At 43.5% G+C, this 18,906-nt stretch overlaps 1 protein-coding gene across 7 annotated transcripts in view; it reads right to left on the bottom strand.

The window, feature by feature from the left end:
* MAP3K4 (mitogen-activated protein kinase kinase kinase 4) overlaps positions 1-13,525 on the bottom strand; it is a 93,829-nt gene extending 80,304 nt beyond the window's left edge. For all 7 annotated transcript variants that reach the window (XM_084827968.1, XM_084827970.1, XM_084827973.1 and 4 more), the window contains exon 1: positions 13,253-13,525. In XM_084827968.1, coding sequence (XP_084684094.1) covers positions 13,253-13,326 — 74 coding nt within the window. In that variant the 5' untranslated portion in view covers positions 13,327-13,525. The remainder of the gene's footprint in view (positions 1-13,252) is intronic.
* Between the last annotated feature and the right edge of the window lie 5,381 nt (positions 13,526-18,906).

Below are 18,906 nucleotides of genomic sequence, written 5' to 3'. Positions count from 1 at the left end.
GAAAATAAGCCACAGTGCATGGTTAACAAGCCACCTTGCAGAAAATGTCCTGGGTTCAGACAACATACTAACCCACAGCTCAACAAACAACTCACAGTTCAACAAACAACACATACTCAACCACTGAGTGTGGGTTAGCATGTTGTGTGAAGAGCTCAGATGTCTGAACCCAGCAAGGGTGGGTGGCTGGCTAGGTTTCAGGGTGGTTTGTAAACCACCCCAGCCACCCACCACCAACAGGGTTGAACAGCACCACAACACGCACTGAGTGAGGGAATTATGCTAATTAGGCAACTCGCAACTGGCACATGTGAGGAGGGAAAATAAGCCACTATCACTTATTTTCCTTCCGTGACTGTGCAAACCTGTCCAATGAATAGTCAAAACATGGCTGCTTATAAAAGTCTTTGAGGCAAATATAAATTGATATTATGCTGCTGCTACATAGTTTATGTTATATATTTTTTGTTCCAATATTTTTAACACTGCATTTTTAAAACTGTCTTAGATAATTTAAAGGTAGCATAAGAAATGCCAATAAATAAATAAGCAGCTTGTGTTTTTAAAAATCCAAATTAATTGCTCTTAAATCTGGATGTCATTATAGCTATTTTACTGTATTACTGACAGTCCATTCTTTTTTTAAAAAAAACCCCTCAAAATTGGCAGCTGGAAAAGAAATGCAAGATATATGATTAGGGGAACCAAAGGTCATTACAAAGTGACATGGCAACAGAAGTGGTCAATGAGAATGAATACTTTCTGCTTGAATACAAGTGGGGAAAAGGAGGAAAAAAGAAATTTGCCCCAATTCTTGCCATAAGCAAAATTTTAAAATTACTTAAGCACTTACCAGACTTCCGTGCCTCTGAGAGCACCAGCTAAATAAATACAGCCCTTTAACATTTTTGGCAGCTCTTCATGTTCTCACAACAGAAGAATATAATCAGAACTCTTAGTTCTCTTTAACTGGCACAATTAGAAACTGATAGATATAAATTTCTCCATATTAAATTTTTAATACAGACATGAACTTTAGTTTAAACAGCAAACAAAAGATTTAATATTTTGAGATTGATGGAAAAGCTAGTAGTGAACCATACAATAATGTAACAAACAAAAGGAAAAAGAAGACTTATATCCATTTTCCACATCACCATTTAAAAAAACACTTATAATAATTGTATTATAATAATAATTGCAATAATTGACCAACTGATTTACAGCTACAAATCCTCCTCAAAAGAAAGGTGGTTGTAGCAACTTTCTTGTTTATTCGTTCAGTCGCTTCCGACCCTTCGTGACTTCATGGACCAGCCCACACCAGAGCTTCCTGTTGGCCGTCACCAGCCCCAGCTCCCCCAAGGTCAAGTCCGTCACCTCCAAAATATCATCCATCCATCTTGCCCTTGGTCGGCCCCTCTTCCTTTTGCCCTCTACTTTCCCTGGCATCAGCATCTTCTCCAGGATAACCTGTCTTCTCATTATGTGGCCAAAGTACTTCAGTTTTGCCTTTAATATCATTCCCTCAAGTGAGCAGTCTGGCTTTATTTCCTGGAGTATGGACTGGTTTGATCTTCTTGCAGTCCAAGGCACTCTCAGAATTTTCCTCCAACACCACAGTTCAGGTTGTAGCAACTAGTGATCATAAAACAGAGCATCAGCTGTAACTGCAGGAGAAGCAGAACTGGTGGATGCATTTCTCAAACCCTTTCACTACCAGATATTTCTCAACCTTCTAGGCCTCTTGATGACATGGCTTAAAAGCTGACAGGGGCAGTTTGGCCTTCATGCCTCTGTGTTGTATACTTGTTTTTTCTCCAAGTTGTGAACTATTGCCTATCCAACTCTAAGCAGCATTTTGTACAAGGCATGAATTGCTGTACAATTCTCTGTACAGCACAGAGTTCTGCAGGGTTAGGCAACAGCAGGAAAGTCAATCCCAAGAGTGCTTTGTTGGGAACTGTTACTTGTTGACTTTCCTTTTTTCATAACAACACCTTTTTGGCACCATTCACAAACCTATTCCAGTTTATACAGACACTGTACAAAAATGTGAACTAGTCACAACATAGAATCTTCACAGTATCTATTATCAACTCATATCCAGCCAATGTTCTTACAGAATTACCTACACCATAGTTATATTATTCCATTTATACAGGGCTAAATCCGTTACACGAATGGACATTTGCTTGAAAAACAGACGTTTCCCTTCCTTCCCCGTGCGCCCTCAAACATTCTGCTAACAGAAGTGTCCATTGTTTTGGTAGAAGTTCAGCACCAGATTCAACCCACTGCCCCCTATAATTTAGCCAATTATTTAAAACTGTTGTATTAACAAATGGGACCTGCAACAAAATGTTCCAGTGCCAAGTATGCTTGTTCACTGTTCCAGCCAGCCAGCCATACTCTCCTCCATGATAGTCCATTCTGTTCACTCTGTGCTCCCCGAGTCCCACTGGGTTGTTTGGGGGATCCCCCCACGGGGGAGAGCTGTATTTGTACAGACCCTGGGGTTCCCCTGAGCCTGCCAGTGCCTCCCTCTTGTACCACTGGTGCTGTTTTGGCTACATACAGATCAGCACTTGCCTATGAACTTGAGAAAAAAAGATTATATAAGATGAAAACAGATCAAGGGTGGTGGTGGGGGAATGACCTGAAAATAAAGTTTCAATGTTATTCTTAAAAATATAGGACAAACCTTTCAATGGGTTAACAAAATGATTTGTGGAGAAATTGAGCTCTCTTTCTTGCACAGTGGATGGTAAGAAGGGACCAAGGATCTCATTATATTAGTATATCCATTCCCACTATAGAGCCAATTCTCTGTACAGAACAGGGTTCACTAGGGTTAGGCAACAGCAGGAAAGTCACTCCCAAGGGTGCTTTGTTGGGAACTCTTACTTGTTGACTTTCCATTTTTCTGACTACAGACCCTCCTCTTTCTCCTCCTCCTGAGATTTTTAGGATATAACAGAAGAGACAGCACATGTATGCTTCCTTCCTTCCACACTTTCTTTCTTCCTTCCAATTAAAATATCAGTTCATAAGCACAATTTTATGGGATAAAAAATACAAGTAGGCAGAAAAACCCATTGTGCGCCAATCTGTACATCTTGCCTTCTTGATTGTGCACTCAAACATGGTATGAAATCCAATGGTATTTCATCCCATGCCAACAGAATTGGCACCACTGGTGGAACAGATTCCCTCTGCCCCTGCAGGTTCCCAAAATTCTGCTCCAAAGGGCCAGAGCGGGGGACAGGGTTGCAGAGGGGTGAGAGGAAGGGGGAAGTCCCATTGTGCAAGTGAAAGTCTACTCACGTGACTTTGGATGGAATGGAACCCATGGTTTTTTCCCCAAGTAGTTTTGATTTCCTATATTCAGCTATTAGCAACATTTCATTTTGTAGTTGTACAAAACCAGTGGTAAAACCACAGAAGACAACCCGAAAGGAAGAAATCAAGCCTGGCACAACATGAAAAGGCACCAGCTAGATCCAAGAGGACAGACCTGGAAAACAGAAGTCCTCAAGTTTTTTTCTGAAGCATGAAAACTGGGTGGACTGATTACTTTTAACTATGAGAAAATAATTACAACAGAATGGAATGTCCAAACGTATACATATTGATGATGTGAAAAGACTTGACCCTTTAGCCAAAACCAAATAGACAGAGGCCTCACTCAGTGACTTTGTTCAGACTTAATACAAATTATGCTTTGCCATTACAAGAATTAACTTGGCCTCATGAGCTCCCACATTCCCTTGTACCCCAATTTCCAATTTAGCAGCAAACCATAATTTGCCATTATATCTGGAACCAGAAAAATGACAGTTTGAACAAATCATAATTTGCCTGCAAACCAGAATTGGAAATTATGCTCAAACTGTGGTTGGCAATGATGATTTGAAGGAATACTATGGTTTGCACAAACCCTTGTTTGACCTGGTAAGATGCAATGGCACACTACAGTTTGCCATGAATGAGAAGTCAGGGGAAAAATCTGAGTATATGAGGGGAGGAGGGAGCACAGAACCATGATTTGGCATTACATCAACCAATTTTGGCAATAATACCATATGTTTTCTACATGAAAAATGAAAATGTTTCCTGCCTCCCAGCTGAGCAGAGCAGAGGAAGCTGTTCCAGCTGGTCCAGGCACTACAGAAGCAAGCAATCAGAGAGAGCAAACAGGAGCTGGCCAGGGGAGTTCTGCAGGGGAGCTCAAGGGGGAGGCCCCTAACATTTTTTAATTTTTTATTTATTCATTGTTTTGTTTTAACTTTTTTTTCATTTTTTTTAATTGTCTTGTTACACACACTTCCATACCAGTGGGACTCTGTTTTTAACCTGCAGTGAGTAGAGGACCAGGCACAGGCTACTCTAGAACAACCAGAAAGCTAGACACAAAAAGGGAATAGAGACTATGGAAGGAAAAGACTCTCCAGTGGTGGTGACCTGCAAGGTGTGTGCCATGTTTGTTTTCTTGCCCAAGAACAACATGGCCTACACATGCAACAAGTGCAAGTTGATCACACTGCTGGAAGAAAAAGTAAGAGGACTGGAGTGGCAAGTGGCGATCCTTCAGGGAATAAGAGAACACAAAGAGTTCTTGGACAGAGTGGTGGAACTACAGCAGCAAAGCGAAGTACAGAACAGCAGCAGCAAGCTGTGGCAGAAGAGGAAACTGCTGAGGTGAGGAAAAACGCAGTAGAGGATACTCCTTGGAAAAGGGTGACAGGAGCAGAAGAACTAGAAGACACTCGGCACCAGTGGAGGCAGTGGAACTAGGGAACCGTTTCCAGGTACTTGAGGATGAGACTGGAGGACAGCCTGCAGAGGAAGAATTACAGGGGAACCTGTGTGAGAGCAAGCAAGAGGCTGAAGGTCAGCCAAGGAGAAGCGATGAAACCAAGGCCTACAACAACATGAAGAGTAGTAGGAGACCCCTTGCTGCGTGGGATCGAAATCCAAGTATGTCAGAAAGACCCGTGGACTCGCCAGGTATGCTGTCTCCCAAGAGGACGGATTAGAGACGTGACTGAAGGATTGCCTGCACTCATAAAGCCCACTGACAGGTATCTCTTTCTTCTCATCCATGTGGGAACAAATGATACCGCCAAGCGGAGCTAGGAAGAAATCACGTCAGATGTTGAAGCTTTGGGAAGGAACTTCAAGAACTTTGGGGCCCAAATAGTTTTCTCATCCATCCTTCCAGTAGTTAGAAGAGGGATAGAAAGGGAAGGAAAAATACTCCAGGTGAATGACTGGCTACGAAGGTAGTGCTGACGAGAGAGATTTGGATTCTGGGATGAATCCAATTCTTTTTTGGATTCTAAAAGTTGATCAGGGGACTGGAAACAAAGCCCTATGAAGAGAGACTGAAAGAACTGGGCATGCTTAGCTTTGAGAAGAAAAGACTGAGGGGAGAGATGATAGTGCTCTTCAAGTACATGAAAGGTTGTCACAGAGAGGAAGGCCAGCATCTCTTCTCAGTCATCCCAGAATGCAGGACACGGAATCATGGGCTCAAGTTACAGGAAGCCAGGTTCCGGCTAAACATCAGGAGAAAATTCCTGAGTGTTAGAACAATACAACAATGGAACCAATTCCCTAGGGTGGTAGTGGGCTCTCCCATACCGGAGGCATTCAAGGTGACACTGGACAGCCATCTGTCGGGGATGCTCTGACCTGGATTCCTGCATTGAGCAGGGGGTTGGACTCGATGGTCTTGTAGGCCCCTTCCAACCCTACTATTCTATGATTCTATGAAAAGGTATCATGCAGAGAAAATTAGCAACGCTTTCCATTGTGGCAATTTCTGCATATTTCACATAGGGCTATTTCAAACAAAGGCTTTCCCACACAATGTGGTGAAGTTGCTCCATGATGACTTTAAAGGAAAAACAAAAAAACCACACAAAAATTATGGGAGTCAGATGCCAGGCCAGGATGCCCTGAGAACTTTATAGGGTAGCCTATAAATATACAAAATAAACATCCTAGAACTTTAACCATTCATTCTTCTTCCAGCAGCTTAGGAGACTGTGTTTCTTACCAAATGTTTATCAGTAATCTGTTACCTACATTTCCACTGTCTTCCACTAGGAAGCAACTTTTCTGAATAGAAAAAACCAATGCTTACTCACATTTATTCACACTTTATTTGCATGTTGCCCAATAGTAAGCAAACCTAGAACAATTTTAGTTTAAGACATATTGGGTTGGATTTACAGACTAGGTTAATTGAACAGCTCCTACTGAAATTAATGGGACTTCAACTAGTCATGACTAACTTTTTACATTGATTTCAGCAGGACAAGTACAAATAACTTACCCTGGATCCAACCCATTACAACTACCAAAAGCATATTTTTTAAGTTGTATGCAATTCGATAGGGCAAAGTGTCGGAACACCTTCAATTACAGTTACACCATTTGCTCCTAAGTATAAAATTCTACCAACATTCACCCAAATCTTTTCCTTGAACGTAGTGAGAGAGACTGTTTTGTCACCACAGTGTAGTCAACATTCCAGAAGGGCCAATATTGCTGCATTACATAACAATATATGCAGCCTTGAGACTGAAAGCACTAATTAACATACATGAAAACAACTGAGGCAGCCACATAATGCAAAGTAATCCATTTTGCTATGACTACTGAACGCATATCAGGCAGCCCTCCATGTGTTTCTCACTGAGCAGAAAAGCATTCTTCTAATACTGCACACGTCTACAACAGACTGCAGTGCATAAAAACATAATGCCTGTCCTTAAAAACATAATGCAACTGTGCCATCATCCTCTGGTTGGCGTGACGAGAGCATGACATGAAGCTGCAGAGGCAGATAGGGATCATCCCAGTAGTTGAGTTGTGATCCCTGCCCCCTCCCCACCTGCAAGGTTGGGAGAAAGGCTGGGAGTTATTTGGTTATTTGCAGCCAAGTTGCCCACAGCATTTCAGCCTTGCAGAGCCAAACCAGCAAGCCTCCCACCCCCCTTTCCTGCCAAGTCAGGAGAGAAGGAGCACAAACCTGGTGACTTAAATTTTTGGCTTAGCCACTAATGACAGCCCAAAATTAGTTTCCTGAATATGGAGATAGGTTACAAGCAGCCACTGGGGTGGAGGTGGGAGTGTCAAACCTGAAATGAAAGGGATTAGGCATTTTTAGTAAAAACTCACAAATTGCAACCAAATGTTTCAGTACAGCATCTGCCAAATTTCTGAATTGGTATATAATACCAATATGCATAATATACATATTGGTATATGGCAAGAAAGAAAGAGAGAGAGAGAGAGAGAAGAAGAATGTATCAGGAACACCTTTTCAACTGTACAAGTTATTAAATTCCAAGGCTGATGTCTAATTTACATAATCAGCTTTGTTCTCTTTCTCCAGTCCTATAATCACATTTATCCTGCGCTAAAACCAGTTTCAAAAATTATATGGCAAACACTTTCATATCAGCAGTTGAGAATTACACCCATATAACAATATGGACAGAATTCTGAAAAAATGCATGTAGTAGAATGCACATGCTAAAAAATGCTTCAACACTGACAGCACATGAGGGTTTTGTTTGTTTGTTTCTTTTGGTAGTTAAGGAGGATGCTAGCCTGATGCTAGGTCTGGAATATGAATGCCATGAATTCCCTTATAAGACTCCAGTGTAAACTGAAACAGTGAACGCACCCCTGACCTTTACTAATGTCCCCTTGATATCATTATAGATTATCAACTCCTGCCATTCGTGACAAAACAATCTCCAAAATACTATACATAAAACACTCAGCTTCTAAACTAAATTATTAATAATGCACAGAGAGTCATTTCAAATTTCCTGCTTTTAGAAACTAAGTCCACAGTCATAAGGACATAAGAGCAGCCCTGCTGGATCAGACCAAAGCGCCATTGAGTCCAGCAGCCTGCTTCCTACAGTGGCCAATCAGATGCCTTTTGGAAACCCGCAAGCAGGGCAAAAGGCAAGAGCCCTCTTCCCTTGTTGCCAGTCTCACAACGGGTTTTATGCGAGGCGCCATGATTTCACCACTTGTCCAACAAGGTTGTTCTGGGTAAAATTATGCAGGATCTTCTTCACTGATTCCCAGTTGCATCTCATAAATAAGAGCACAGTACAAGAACAGTACAGACAACCCCCCTGTCTACTTAACTTGCATATTCTAGAAACGATGACAAATCCATATTTAAAGCATAGGTACATACAAATTACAACAAAGACAACAAAGCATCTACAACATAGACTACGACCTCAATTGTTTTGAAAAACCACCCACAATGCTCACCCTGAAAAAACTAATTGAAGCATTCATTTTTATTTGTTGAAAATCAATTACCACCACACCAACATCCATATTCAAATCACAGATTATTTATAAGCAAGATCCAATATACCAATATATTAAGAAGTAATCTTAAACAGAAAATGCATGGGTCTACTTCACCCATAATGTAGAATGGTAGCACAAAAAGAGCCCTTGATCAAGTATTCCACTTGTAAGACAGTGGAAACACACAGGTTTGTCCTTTTGCTTTGTGCCACTATCACACACCACTGAAAAACAAATTGCCTGGTACGCAATATGGATAATGATTTACATAAGGAAAAAAAAACTTCTATAGTAAGTGTGCACATACATGCACTTAATTTACATTCCCAATTTGCAAGTACATAACCACCAATTATGGGTTTCACTAGATTTATCGAGGTCTAAATCCTTAGGAATGAAACCACTCAGGACCTATAAATCAAGTTTTCATATTAGTACTTCTTACCTTCAAAAGCAACCATTGAGTAATTCAGTTTTCCCCAACCTGGTGCCCTCCTACAAATGCCACCCTGACCACGGGACATGCTGACTGGGGCTGATGAGAGTTGTGGTTCAAAACAGCTGGAGAGCACGGCATTAGGGAAAGCTGAATCACTGGGTTGATTCCATACTATGCTAGGCAACTGCAACATGGTATCTTATGCCAGCTAGCTCCACCCCTACTCTGGGTCAGTCACAATACTGAGCACATCTGTGCATGTCTTTCAGGGTTTAGGTGCACTAAATACTAGAACCTGGGATCACCCAGTAAAACTGATTTACACAAGTTTTAGGACAGACAAAATTAAACCCTTCTTCACACAAGCAAGGGATAATTAATGTATGGTGTTCACTGCCACAAGATATGATGCCAGTAGCTTAATTTAGTTCATGAAGGATAGGTCCACCAATGGGTACTAGACATAACTACGTGAAACGTCCACGTTCAGAGACAGTATGCCAGTGAATATCAGTTGTTGTTTGGAGTGACAATGGCGGCGGGGGCTACTGCCTTTATGCTCTGCTTGTGGGCTTCTCAGAAGCAGGTGGCTGGTTGCTGTTGGGAATAGGATGCAAGACTAGATAGATCCCTTTATTTGATTTAACAGGGCTGACTTACGCTCTCATGTTGCTGCTGTGCATAGGATCCTCAGAGCAGCTACATCCCTCTGGAAGTGGCATAACAAAGGCTTAGAGGGATTTTCAGAGGCAGGAGGGAAGGACTAAACTGTTCTGTTTCACTTGTCTCACTAAGGCTGCAATTAAGGCCCAATTCACTAATACTTACTTCTGAATAAACAAATTCAGGACAGGGCTGTCTAGCACATAAGCATCGGATAATACCACTGCTGCTGAAGGCTTGGGTCAAAGTTGCTGGGTTCTGTTTAAAAGTTTAGAAGTTTTCATACTTATTTCATTAAATCCAATATGTAAATCACTATCACCTGAGCAGCATTAAGCACTTAATACTGTAAGCCCTGAGGGTTGCATGTATTGATAATAAATAGTATTGCATGTTCATGTAGACACAGTGTTTGTTGCCACACTTCTACATTTAAACTACCATCATATAAATTATGTTGCCTGTTATACCATTAAATAATTTAGTGTTTTTATAATAAAGAAGCAGAACATGCAGATTGGCCTAAGAAGACTTTAAAATGAAGACAGTTTGCTACAAAAATATTAGCACGAAACTCCAGTTGTGTGAGCAGAAGTACGAAGGCTAGCTAGAAGCCTGTATCCAAGGAATATGTTGGTCAGTTTATATCAGAATGTGAAATCCACATTCCATTCCCGAAACCCCTGCTTTTGAGTCCTCACCTTTACCCCCTTAGGGTTGCTGGATCACAATGCTACAAAAATAGCAGAGGCCACAATTCCCCGTCTATGTAACTCTTACAGCTACAGCAGTGATGCTGGGATCTTGACCAGCCTTCCCCAACCTGGTCCCATCTGCCCCAGCAAGCATGGCCAATGGTCAGGAGTCCTGGGAATTGCCATCCAAAACATCTGGAGGGCACCAGGTTAGGAAAGCTGAAACTTGCCTCTGCCCCCCCACGCACACACGCTTTCTTCTCTACATCCTGGGGCCTCTTCCCAGTCCTCAACTGTCCCCACACAAGCACTAGATTCCCTAGAGCCTGTGTGATGTTTAATTCCAGCTAAACTGACAATTCCCCCTTTCTTCACAGAAGCAGGTCTGCAAACATTATGACGCCATTATTCCCTAAGAAGTTGGAATGTTCACACCAGCTCAATCAATAAAAGGCTTCAACCTACCAGAAAAACAAATCATGACTTCTATTTCAGCACTTGACAAAGGGGACTTTCATTGTCACTGAAGGTGAATTTTGTAAATGTGGATCTAGCTTTTCCCTCCAGATGCTAAAATTGAGTTTCTTGTACTTTATCCATCTTGTAGTGATAGTACACACTGCTATATTTTTTTAAAGGAGGCATTTCCTGAATGCCTACTGGTGAGAAGTAAAATGAATCAACAGGATGTTATCTAAGCAAGAGAAATAATTGCTTGAGAATTACTAAGAGTTATGCAGTAGTCTGACAGTCAGCTGGAAACCTGACAGGACCCATGAAGCTATTTTCATTCCCACCTTTAAAGATCAATTCCCACTAATGTAATTATGGTTATGCAATGCAATTATCATATGAAGTTTGCAATTATATGTGGACTCTATAAAAAAAAAAGGATAATTTCAGACAAGGCAACCTCACCTATCCCAATGGTACTGAAACTTTCATTCTCCATGTACAGAGGGTTATGTTGTCAATTTCACATCCCTCTAGTAAGCTTCAGGAGGCATAACTGATTCTAGGGTTGGATGTTCTATTTCACTCTTCATCCATTAATGTTCACTGAGTTGCCTAGGGAAAGCCATTATTTCTCAGATTTATCACTCTATCCAATGGCTGTTCACAGGATAACATGACTGTTCAAAGGATAACATGAGATAATAGATTATTATTTTTACTGAAGAAAGTTTGGAGTTACAGGCGAAGAGATACGCAGTGAAGTGGTGTACATTGCTCCCAGGAAACATAGGTGGAGGAGGGACAGATTTAGGGATCCAGGTCAGGATAGTGAGTGTCCAAAAGTAGAGAGCAGGGCAAGCCTAGTCTTGCCTTGCACTTACTGTCTTCATTTCTTTCAATTAAATTTCTTTCCTGTTGAAAGGCACAATCCTATGCATGTTTAGACAATTCCCAGCATTCCCTAGCCAGAGTTGCAGGACTTTTTTCTGTCTAAACATGCATAGGATTGCACCCTAAATAAACTAGTAAAGCACAGTGTTGGAGGGGCCTCAATTTGTAATGCAACATCCAATCTAGTCTGTATCACCTCCATTTCAAAACAAGCGTGCAAGACTTTGAAAGTGAACAGTAGAGCTGTGTTTTGAATATGCACACCTGTTTTCATTTAAATCTATCAATATTCAAGGAAGATAAAACAGTGCATTGTGTTTTGCATTTTCCTTCTCACATTTGAAATTGGATGGAGGGGGCTTAAATTGTTGTTTGAACTTGAAATGCAAAATTGTGCTCTGAATGTGTATCCAAAACTTAATTCTGCTATCCCAGTTCTCAGCGGAATTCTCATTAAACGAACTTATGAACAAATCGAATGATGAATGGGCAAGTTAAACCAAAACCCTCACTCTACAGGGCCAACAATAAATATCTGGGGGATACTTTGAAAGACAGAATGTCAACATATTCAGGAAGCAGCAATGAACGGGTCATCACTGCCAACAGCAGAAGAGCTTCAGAAAAAAAAAGATAATCACTGAGATACTATGATTTTGTACAAAAGCGCACAAGATCTTTGTCATTTATATTTAAATTACAACTGCTAGTTGCACTCTACATTCCGATCTAGTATTGAGACAGAAATCAATAAGTAGAGACCAATGTAGCCTTGTTTATTTATTTAAAAAAAAACAATTCTGTTAATCTACCTCTTAGGGTACTCAGAAGCACTTTGGAACTAAAGAATTCAACTAAAAGCCTTCATGCATTCAGTACAATAATGACCACATACTTACACCAATGTTAAAAAAAAAGCTCAGTCATACTGCTGCTATTCTCATTGTTACATCAACAGCTGCAACAGCTATCAGAAAAGTATTGCCTCCACACTTTCTCCTGTAGGGAAAAGGGGCTGAAACAGCAGCAGGGGCTGCAACGGTTTTCACACTAAAGGATGACAGGAACTTTGGCTGCAATTCTATGACCATTTTAGAATATATGCATAGCACCTGGCTGTTGCATGTATACATTTTGTTTCTCATCTGAGCCGTGGAAGAAGGGGCCTGAAAAGGATATTCTGGGGAAAGAAGAAGAAAAAACCCAGCACACCATGTATCTGGATTAACCTTAGTGTTTTAATAAATGTCCCTTAATCCAGAACATAAAACTTTTGAGATGCTCCCTTACACCAAGTCCAAAACAAAACAAAAAGAGAAATGTGATCAGCGGCTGCCCCTCGTTTTTAGCATTACTGATCTCTAAGGGCAAAAAACAGGACGTACCGACCCAATTCCTCCAGAGGCAATCCAACTAAAATCAAACGGGCTGCTGGAGTGTGGGTCGGCGACAGCAGTAGTGGTGGTGAAGCTGAACATCGGGCAGCCACCCACCCACCCTGCTTTTCCAGCCGATGCAGCAGCATTCAGAGAAAGATCCCTTGCAGAAACAGCAGGGTAGGCGGAAGCTGCAGCAGCGGTGCCTATTGTGAAGGCAGGAGATGCAGCAACCTCCTGCCGGGCAAAGCGCCGGCCGCGCGGCAGCTGCAACTTAAACGAGGGGTGTGGATGGGAGAGACGTGAGTAACCACCCCTCTCACCCCTGGTCCCCGCCAACGCGCTGCTTTGGGGAAGCCCCCTCGAAGTCTGACCTGCTGGCCGAGGAGCTGCACTCCGGCTCCGGCTCCTCCATGGCTCCGGCGGCGGCGGCGGCGGCGTCTCTCATGCGTGCACCAATCCTAGCATAGCGTCAGCAGGAGCTCTTCTGCAGCCCGGTCCGGCGAGCGGGAGAGCGCGCGCGGGGAGTCCAGAAAGCGAGGCCGGAGGTATCACTCACGACCCGGCTGCAGAGACGCTGCCGCGCAGAGCCAGCCGTGCGGCCGCCATCTTGAAAAGAGGCTCCGAGAGGAGCAAAGCCGGGAGCATCGGTAGTACGGAGCGCGTCTAGGGACAAAGCCCGCCACAGGCGCGCTCGTTCGCTCCTGCTGCTCGGAGAATGGAATGGAGCGCCACCCGGAAGGAGAGAAAGGAGCAGAACGTTCTGTCTACTTGCCGCCGCCGCCGCGATTACTGCCCTGTGAAGGGAGAGGAGGTGGTGGGGGAGAGATGAACAGGGATAGACAGAGCGTCTGTGGGAGGAATGTAACTTTACTCCGTACGAGATTCCTCTTCTGTACAGGTCCATGATTCAACCCCATCATGCGTAATTTCTACAAAATGATTGCTATTACAGCATCAGTGCCTCGCGGGCTGATTGCTTGTCTCCTGCCGGAGAGAAAGCATTCTGCGTTATCTCTCAGAGATAAGAGGGGCAACGTAGCGCTTAAAAAGTGGGATTCAACAGGAGTGGTGGGGGGATGCCTTGATGATGATGATAAAGCTGGTCCCAGTTTCTTCTAGACGCCAGCAGTAGGAGGAAATACAGAAGAGAAGCTAGTCGTGTTTACTCCAACGTCTGTCATTTATTCCAGTGTGGTTTACTCCTTACGGCTGCAACCGTATACGCACTTACTTGGGAGTAACTCACACTGCACACAGTGGGGCTTACTTTTGACTAAAGCCGCACAGCGCTGCTCTTAAGGTCTGCATGGGGTTGTGGCTACATCATCTGATGGAGCTTCCAGACGAGGGCTCCTAGTTCTACCAATAGGAAAGCATCACGCAGGTATTCCATCTTGTTCTGCTTAACAGATTTTCTGCAGTAAGAAAAAAGGGACGGAAGGAGCAGCAGGAAGTGGAAGCAGACGTTTGCCCCCCCCCCCCCCAAGTCTGTGAATGAGGCTGGGTGGTGATGCAATAAATACCTCATCTGGAAGCACCCACTGTGCAGCTATTCCGTCTTTTCCTCAACTGATTTTTTTGGGTGCTCCCAGAATAGGCTTTTATCATGCAGTTGCCCTGCCCCATTAATGGAATTTTATAGGAGGGTGTGTGTGTGTGTGTGTGTCCAGCCAATGTCATGTAACCTTCCTGTGTTTTCACACTGCCGCTTCTGTCTTTTTTCAGAATAGCTGCACAGTGTCTTAACTGCACAGTGTCTTTTGACTGATAGCACTAGGAGACTTCCATCTGAAAGCACCCTTTGTGGAAAGAAAAAAGATGGAAGAAGCAGTGGGAAAACAGGAGGGTTACAAAGATGAAGATGACATCGTCTGGACTCCCTGTAAAAATCTGAAAGAGTCCGGGCACTGGCATGATGCTTCCTTGGTGGAAGCATCCTTACTCTTCCCTCCTTAGAGCATTTCTGCACAATAAATTTATTGCACGCTTATGATTGGCCACTCACATAAGATTGCAGGTCCTTTACATGACATTGTCAGCCCCCAGGACATCTCCCGTGCTTCTTACCTTTATCCTGCTTTCAAAAAGATCAGAGATAAAGCGACAAGGGAAGTTAATCCGTTCTATCAGCTGTGTGTAATGACGGCACAGCGCCATTATCACAGCGCTATCTAGTGGCTGTAAAATGAAACATATAGAAACATATAGAATTTGCTGAGGAAGGACTTTCCTCGATTCAAACCATGTGTCCGCCCGTGTAAAGGAGCTGGTTGTAATCCCACAAAGAATCTGGAAGTAGAAAGCCCTGGTAAAGATGCAGGATTTCAGCCTCATGTGGTGAACCTCTTAGTTTCTGATTCTGACATTTAAGATACCACTAAACATCACCTAACACTCTTGTTAAACTAATATTTTAAGGACTTTTTCATACATGAAATCTGTTCTTGTACATGTAAGCAGTCCAGATGGTGCAGAAAAGCACCTCTAAGATTGCAGAAATGCTTGCCAGCCATATCAGTGATCACCACACAGTGCACTTCTTTTGGCTGGTGTATGGATGCATACGTTCCAGATGGATCACGACTGCTTATGTGTACACTAACAGTAGAGTGTGAATCCACCTCATAGTCATGATGCAGATCAAATAAATCTACAATCCCTTGGAATGTTTGGTTGATCATACATTTTATCTTTACTATTTTTCTCAAGGGTAGGCTAACTTTTATCTTAACACCACACAACCAGATACGGGGTTGGGGGGAGATAAATCAAGGAGGGACGGTATCAGCCCTGTAATTTTTTTTTTAAAAAACACTAATAAATTATTTTTTCTTTCAAACTGTCAGGATCTCCCAATAATGTTTGCCACTTGTACTGAATTTTCTCAAAACCCGTGCCATTTTGTGTTTAATATTCACCATAAGGATTGCTTTCTCTCTCAAAATTTATCCAAGTGGCAGATACTTTGACTTTGTCCCCTGCTCATTTATAAATTAGAAATATTTAGCAGGCAGTGTAATTATTAGCTCTATTTTTCATCCTCAGATAGCTTTTTAGTCACAAGTGGCAGCAACATAAAATTAACCATCTGTGCAATAGCACAGCAGATGGTGTCAGTTTGTGAAATCTTGGGCTAGTAACAGATTAAAGGCACAATCCTATGCATGTTTAGACCAAAAAAAACTCCTACAACTGCCAGCATTCCCCGGGGAACGCTGGGAGTTGTAGGACTTTTTTCAATCTAAACATGCATAGCATTGCGCCCTAAGTTTGCAGTCCTGTGCCCACTTAATTAACTTCACTGGACTCAGTGGGACTTACCTCCAAGTAAATGTGCATAACATTGCACTTGTTTGTATGTACAGTGCAATATGGAATCTTGCAAACATCAGTAATTTCAGTGTGCAGACTGCTTTATCACCCATTATTTATTCATCAATACAATAATTCTGAATTATGATTACCTTCATTTTACAAGATGGCACTGAGGCTGAGGGACTGGGATCTTTCACTTCTATGGCAGAGTGTGAATTTGAACCTAGGCTTTTCTAGGTCCAAGTCTGCGTACTATCTACCATATACACTAGCCTCCCACAGACATAATGGGGACCGAGGGGTGGCAGTAGCAGACAGAAATGGAGCAGGAAATGGAACTGTATGGATATGCCCTACCCACAACAACAAAACAGGGAAAGCAGCACCAACTCTAATGACTGAGCCAAGTGAAGGAAAGTAAACCAGCTGCTCTTCCTTGCTGGGGCTAGAATCATAAGATTCAGAGGCTCTACTAGCACCATCCAGAAGAGCCATGATGCCAGTCCAGGTGGGGGGGAGCTATGCCAGAGCCAGACATCATCTCCAGAATGGGAGGTCTGCTTTAGATGAAAGAGGTTCGTTTGAGAAGGAGATGAGCCCCTCTTCTATTAAACCACAGTGAAACTGGGATGGGAGTGAAGGATGCTGTAGTCCTAGTTCTTACTGAACTGTACAGCTAGGACAGGGATAGGCAACCATTTGCGGTCTGTAGGCACATTTGGCAATCTGTCTGTCCTGAGCACCACCATGAAATGGCTGCTATGGCCTGCCACCATCTTCATTTCCTAAGAATGTCTCTGAGCCCTAACATGTAGCCCAGAGGCATTCATAGGAAATGAAGATGGCAGCAGCAGGAGATCCTCATGTTGCTTTGAAGCGATCCCAGCTGCCAGTAAGACAAAAACAAAAAAACCTGGAAGAGGTAGGGCACCTTGGAGGGGGCCAACAAATGTGTCCAGCAGTGCATTGGTGCCTGCCAGCACCACATTGCCTACCCCTGAGCTAGGGGAAGGATTCTGAAAAGTAGACAAGAAGACCCTGGTGGTGCCCTTTGCTACAGATGATAAGGATAGTAATCAAAAATTGTAATCAAAACCTCGTCTGGCCATACAGATGCACAAGGCTCGTCTGGCCATACAGATGCACTGCCAGCCCACCAGCACATCTGCTGTTGTGCTTCTCTAATCTGTTGCCATATGGTTTGTGCAGTGGAATGTGGCATATTAATCTCTCAGAAGGAATAACTACTTGGTACAGATGAGTGAGCCAGCGGTTAACTGCAAGACTGAGTGTAATGCAACTGTATGCCAAATCAAATTCCCTCCTGCCAAAACTGTCCAGCTTGTTATGATGTCTTATTCATAGCAGTTATCTTCTAATGACAACCCAGCATATGATCCCTTTATGAGGGATGGCGCATCTATTGAATAGTTTTGAATTGCTGCCATTAATTTGGTATAAGAACGTAAGGGAGCAATCCTATGGCCCCCTAGATAGAGTCTGGGGGGCCATAGAATATCTCGGATTCCTGGATCCGAGGCTGGAGACAGTGCTCTGACTTCAGACTCAGGAATCCGAGCTCCCCACCCGCTCCCCCTCGCAGCCAATCCTATGCCTGTTTACAGGGGTCGGGGGTTAAGCCACAAAAGGCAAGTGTAAATAAGGAGTGCATTTTCCGTTGTGATTTTGGGACTGGCCGGGATTGTCCTTACAAGCAAATCCCCTCCCCTCCACAGATGGGCAATGTTCCTGTGTTTTTCCTCAACCTTACCTCACCTGTGTGCCGGAAAACAACTCATTCTTTCACTTTCAATGAAAGTGAACTCAGCTAGGGGCCAATGCCAAGTGGAACAGGACAGGAACTCAGTTATTTCCACAGTCACAGTCAGCGAGGGATACTTTACGAGGCAAATGCTCCCAGAGACTACCAAACCAAAGGCTTAACAGGCCATGGTGTTGCCTAGCTGGGCCTGCCAGAAAGCCAGCCTCACTGCCCCTTTCAGGTCCACATTCTACCATTTCAATTGCAGCCCCCCTCAATTGAGCTCAACGAAATCCCACCCCCTGCCCCCCAGGTTTAATTTACTGACCTCCCCTGGCTAGGCCTCGCCCGTCCATGCTGTGAGGAACTGGAGAGTAGAGATAGATGGGACAGGTGTGCACAGCACAAGGTGCTATTGCCGCTCCCAGAATGGAGCTACTTCGGTGTGGAGAAGCCTGGTTGTGCTGCTGCCTGCGACTACCCCTTTGCCTTACGAGGAGGTGATCCTACAGTTCCGGTTAAACTCCAGGGCATCCCCCCCACCCCTGCGCCACGTGTTTAATTACTGATCTCCTGTCCTGAGCCATAAGGCTGGAAACTGAAAGTAGAGGTAGACGGAGCAGGCGCAGCATGACCAGCCGCTGTCACAATGATGTCATGACTGGAATCCGGGGGCAGGGGGCAGTTGCACCCCCTTGCCCCTATGAACAGATGCCCATGTGTCTTCAGTGCTGTCCATTGCTGGTTGGGCTGAGAGTGTCATAGAATCATAGAATAGTAGGGTTGGAAGGGGCCTATAAGGCCATCGAGTCCAACCCCCTGCTCAATGCAGGAATACAGGTCAGAGCATCCTCAACAGATGGCTGTCCAGCCTCATCTTGAATGCCTCCAGTGTGGGAGAGCCCACCACCTCCCTAGGGAATTGGTTCCATTGTCGTATTGCTCTAA

This window comes from Heloderma suspectum, chromosome 1 (genome assembly GCF_057233095.1).
Source record: "Heloderma suspectum isolate Gila_16-S chromosome 1, 16-S_ref, whole genome shotgun sequence".
In the NCBI taxonomy this organism is placed as follows: domain Eukaryota; kingdom Metazoa; phylum Chordata; class Lepidosauria; order Squamata; family Helodermatidae; genus Heloderma; species Heloderma suspectum.
This window is presented reverse-complemented; position numbering and strand designations above follow the sequence as displayed.